The sequence below is a fragment of the Colobus angolensis genome, unplaced genomic scaffold (genome assembly GCF_000951035.1).
Source record: "Colobus angolensis palliatus isolate OR3802 unplaced genomic scaffold, Cang.pa_1.0 Scaffold55, whole genome shotgun sequence".
Lineage (NCBI taxonomy): Eukaryota > Metazoa > Chordata > Mammalia > Primates > Cercopithecidae > Colobus > Colobus angolensis.
In genome coordinates, this window is record NW_012119043.1 from 379,273 (window position 1) to 383,762 (window position 4,490).

General features: G+C 51.8%; 1 protein-coding gene across 1 annotated transcript in view; it reads right to left on the reverse strand.

The window, feature by feature from the left end:
* Positions 1 to 631: 631 nt before the first annotated feature.
* SRL (sarcalumenin) overlaps positions 632 to 4,490 on the reverse strand; it is a 52,987-nt gene continuing 49,128 nt past the window's right edge. Inside the window, exon 9 of the mRNA XM_011961417.1 lies at positions 632 to 4,239. Within this exon, the coding sequence (XP_011816807.1) occupies positions 3,428 to 4,239 (812 nt within the window). The 3' untranslated portion in view covers positions 632 to 3,427. The remainder of the gene's footprint in view (positions 4,240 to 4,490) is intronic.

Genomic DNA, 4,490 nt, shown 5'->3' on the forward strand with positions numbered 1-4,490 from the left:
GACACAGCGAAACTCCATCTCAGAAAAAAAAAAAAAAAAAGATCAAAAACAACCAAAAAAACCTGTTCTCAAGCAAGATGTGAAATTCCTTCGAAGGCCCCAGAAGTAAAACATAAAAATTAAAGGACCTCTGCTCTGAAAAAGACACTAGAAACAGCAAAATGTGGTAGAAAGGGCTCAGGGAGTCAAGGACACGGTCAGGTTTCTCTAAAGACACGTCCAAGCGGGAGGCTCAAGTCCACACTTCGTGGAGGAGGAAATCACTTTCTGGTGAAGCCAAGAGGAGGTGGCAGCCTTGTCATTCAGGAAACCTTTGTGCCCGCCTCCACCGGAGCCCTCAGGTATCTAAGGCAGCCGCGTGGATGCCCAGGGGAAGGAGGCATTGAGGTGCTGAGGAGAGAGCAGTTCTTTAAGTTTCAGAGGACACCACGCCCGCCTGGGCTTCCTGGGTGGTTGAGAGCAACTCAGCCTCAGCCCCAAAGAAGGTCCTGGGGCATTCAGCTAACACACAGGTGGGCAGTGTCTTAATTTCCAGTCTCTCCCCAAGAAACTGACACATGAGTTCACTCTACCAGATAAAAGGAGGACGAAGAGACTAACCTAGCTGGAGACCATGAGAAAGCACGCGGTGTTAAAGAGAGATCGGAACTTTATTGAGACTGATGAAATCAGAAACGAAAGAACACTGGAAAGGTTCAGCCACTGTCCAGGCACAGATCCTTCCAGACACTCCTCTTGGGGAAATGTCTGGATCCTTAAGTTTCCCCCAGTTGCTAATCCCCCACCCCAAAGAGTCAGAATTCTGCTTAAAGCCCCCTCCACGGAGCTGGCCGGACACCAGACGCTGAATATCTGTGCGGGACTGATGGGCAGGCCTGTGAGCGGCAGAGACAAGAGAAGTCGGAGAAGGAACACGAAAAGGCAAACAGATACCTGACGAAAAGGAAAGCCCAAGGTGGGGAGAGCACGCTGATAACGTAGCCCCCTGAAAATATAAATATTACATGAATGTATTAGCCTCGTCCCAGCCATTTCCCCCAAAGCAGTGGTGACATCAACAGCTATGACAATGCCCACACAGTTGTGCGTGTTTTTTTGTTTTTGTTTTTCCCCTGACTACACAGAAAAGCAGATCTGCCAAAGCAGCTCACAGCATGGAGGAGCAGGCAGGGGAAAGTGGGAGGGCCCATCCCCCAAGAGGGCAGACGGTACAGAGATGAGGTGAGGAGTTCTGGGGTTTGCGGAGGGTGGTTAATGAGAAGCGGGACAGATTCCATCTCATCAGCCCCTATCACAGGCTCCATGGATGCCCCTTGCAGAACTCACTTTTCTTTCCTGGTCGACTTGTTCCTTGGAAACACTGTCCTGAGTGCCCTGGAACCTTGGGTGTTCTTGTGGAAGGTCCCAGGCCCTCCACAAAGCCAAACGCAACGGCCCCTGTGACAGCATGCACCAGACTGATAACGATTCTGAGAACCAGGAATTCCTAACTCAAGGTTCTCTGCGTAGACCTAACCTGACTGCGAACTGGCTTACCCTGCCTGACCTCGGAGTGCCTCTCCCTCTGCCTGCCTTTCCACTGTCCTTCTGGTCCAGGATGACTTCCTGGTGCTGAGCTGGTGCATCCTGACTCCTGCCTTATGGGTAAGGCCCCCAGGACAGCTTGTTCCCAAGAGAAGCGGCTGGCTGTGCACAAAGCAGTCCCTCGAGGCAGCCCGGGCTGGGTCTCCTGGGCGTGCACAGACCGTGCACCATGCACGTTTCACCATCCAAAGGCTGCTTCTTCCCTGCAGGGCCTGCTCCTCTGCTCCCCATCACCTGCTGCAGAGCCGTGCATGCTATAGCCTTGCAAGACTGTTACAAGCTCTCTACTCCCTCGAGTCTATGTGATCTCCCTAATCTCTCTTGGCCAACATACACACATATTCACACTCATCGGTATTGAAGGCCCTGGCTTTCCTGCGGTGTGTTCAGTGGACATCTGCATCAAGGTCAGGCGGAAAGGTCAATGTTAAGCCTTGGTGGCCGCCAACACCGAGTGGCTGCTGCTGGTTCTGACTCCTAGGAAATTGCTCTGAGTTTTAAGTGTTGATGCATCAGGGAATGGAGAAGAAAGGAAAGGAAAAGCCATGATGTGGAAACTGCGAAGGAGCAACTCCGCTGCTGAGTGTTTCCACAGGGGAGTTGTGGAAACAGCCTGCTCTGAAATTTGGAAGAGACTGGCGGCCTAAGGAAAAGGAGCAAGGTCTCCACTGTCCTCTCTGAAACCCAGCGCCTTTGGGATCTGAGTTTTCCAAGACATGCAATAGACAAAGACACACTGCAAACCAATTAACCCTCTGAGCCCTTCCACGACCTTCACTAAAGTGACTTCCAAGAGTAAACTGCCTGGATACACCAACCAGTCCCCTCCTCCTGGGTCCGATAAAGGGATCGTGCCTCTGAGCCGAGCTGGCTTTGAGGAACACATCAGAGAAGTGGCTGTGGGGGAGGCAGATCCTCGTCCTTCCTGGGAACTCCTGTTCTTACTTGTCTAGTGTCCTAAACCACTGCCCCACCCCTTGAGGAAACCAGGAGCAAGTCCTGGGGATTGGCTCAAAACCCAGGTGGAGGCCGGGTGCGGCAGCTCATGCCTGTAATCCCAGCACTTTGGAAGGCCGAGGCAAGTGGATCACTTGAGGTCAGGAGTTTGAGGTCAGCCTGGACAACATGGTGAAGCCCCATTTCTACTAAAAATACAAAAATTAGCTGGGCGTGGTGGTAGGCCTATAATCTCAGCTACTCGGGAGCCCGAGGCAGGAGAATCGCTTAAACCCAGGAGGCGGAGGTTGCAGTGAGCTGAGATTGCACCACTACGCTCCAGCTTGGACGACAGAGCGAGACTCTGTCTCTAAAAAAACAAAAACAAACCCAGGTATATTCAGACCCAAGAGATTGTTCACTGTTGAAAGTCAGCCCAAAGTTAAGAGGCAGCCAAGGGAACAAACGCGAGACTGTGGGTGTGGAAAGAAGCCAAAAGGGACTTGACAATCTCTACGACTCAGGCCTTCGCTGTTTTCCCAGCTCCCAGGGGACAAGGAATTTCAGCTGCTTTTAGCTTTTTTGACCCTCACTGATTGAAGATACACTACAATTTAGCTGCTCTCTGTCCTTCCAAGACAGGACCCAGGAAAAGCAGGTGGAGGCTGATTTGCCTTAATCAGGCCTCCTCATTGAAGCGACAAGACAAGCACGCTAGAATTCACAGTTTCCACTCTCCTCCCTAGACCCATGCACCTGCCCCGACCCCTGGCCTCAATTAACTCCCAAATCTCCACTATGTAATAATTCCTGCCACTGTGGCTCAAAGGGTTAATAAACCGGGACTTCTCAGACAGTTAGGACACAAGCTCATTCACCAACAGGAACCCAAGAACCGCTATACCACCTAGTGCTTCCTGTAGCGATTTTTTGGGGTTTCGCTACACCCTGTTTTGTCACAGTTGAGAGCACCTGGATTCTTCCCTAGCCCGAGGCTACCCAGGAGGCCCGGAAGCTCCTGAGTGATGGCCCGCTCAATCTTCTCCAGAAAGCAACCTCCCATGTAGGAGCACTGCTGGGAGAGCAGTTTGAAACTGGAAATGGGATTGATGCCAAAGAAGTCCTTATAGGCCTCACGGTTGGGAAGGTCAAATTTGCTGACATTGGTCTTTGCCAGGATGGTCTTGAAGATGTAGAATTTATCAGGATCTTCCACAATGTCCTTAAAGACCAGTTCTCCATCACTGAAGAAGGTCATTTTGTCCTTGTAAGTCTGCAGGTAGCGGTCAACCAGGAGGGCGTGGATGCGGACCCGGATGGCGTGCTGGCGGATGAAGGCAATCTTGTTCTCCAATCTGTTCTCGATCACCTGATTCAGGTCTTCCAGGAGGGAGATCTCTTCTTGGAGGAACAGTTCCTGATGGGTGTCTGGCTTATACTCTTGTGGCCAGAAGGAGCTGACGTAAACCCTTGGGGGCTCTGTGACATTGATGAGAGGGGCCAAGCTCCAGAAGAGGGCCCCGTAAACCCGCATGAGCATTTGGGTGGCCAGATTGTCAGCCTTGTTCAGGATGATCCTTATCTGGGATTCACGCCCCTTCAACTGGCGGAAGAGCATCTCCAGCTCCAGACCCACATCCAGCTTGGTTGGGTCAAAGACGACAAAGATGAGGTCAGCTCTGTCGATGAACCACTGGCACACGTCGTTGAAGGGATACCCTTTGGGAGACAGAAGCGAGAAGTCAAACTGAGTAGACCTCCCTCAAAGCCCGCACACCTCCTTTCAGGACTGAACCATTCTAGGGGTTGAAAGAAGGAACATGGCCGGGCGCGGTGGCTCAAGCCTGTAATCCCAGCACTTTGGGAGGCTGAGACGGGTGGATCACAAGGTCAGGAGATCGAGACCATCCTGGCTAACATGGTGAAACCCCGTCTCTACTAAAAAAATACAAAAAACTAGCCGGGCGAGG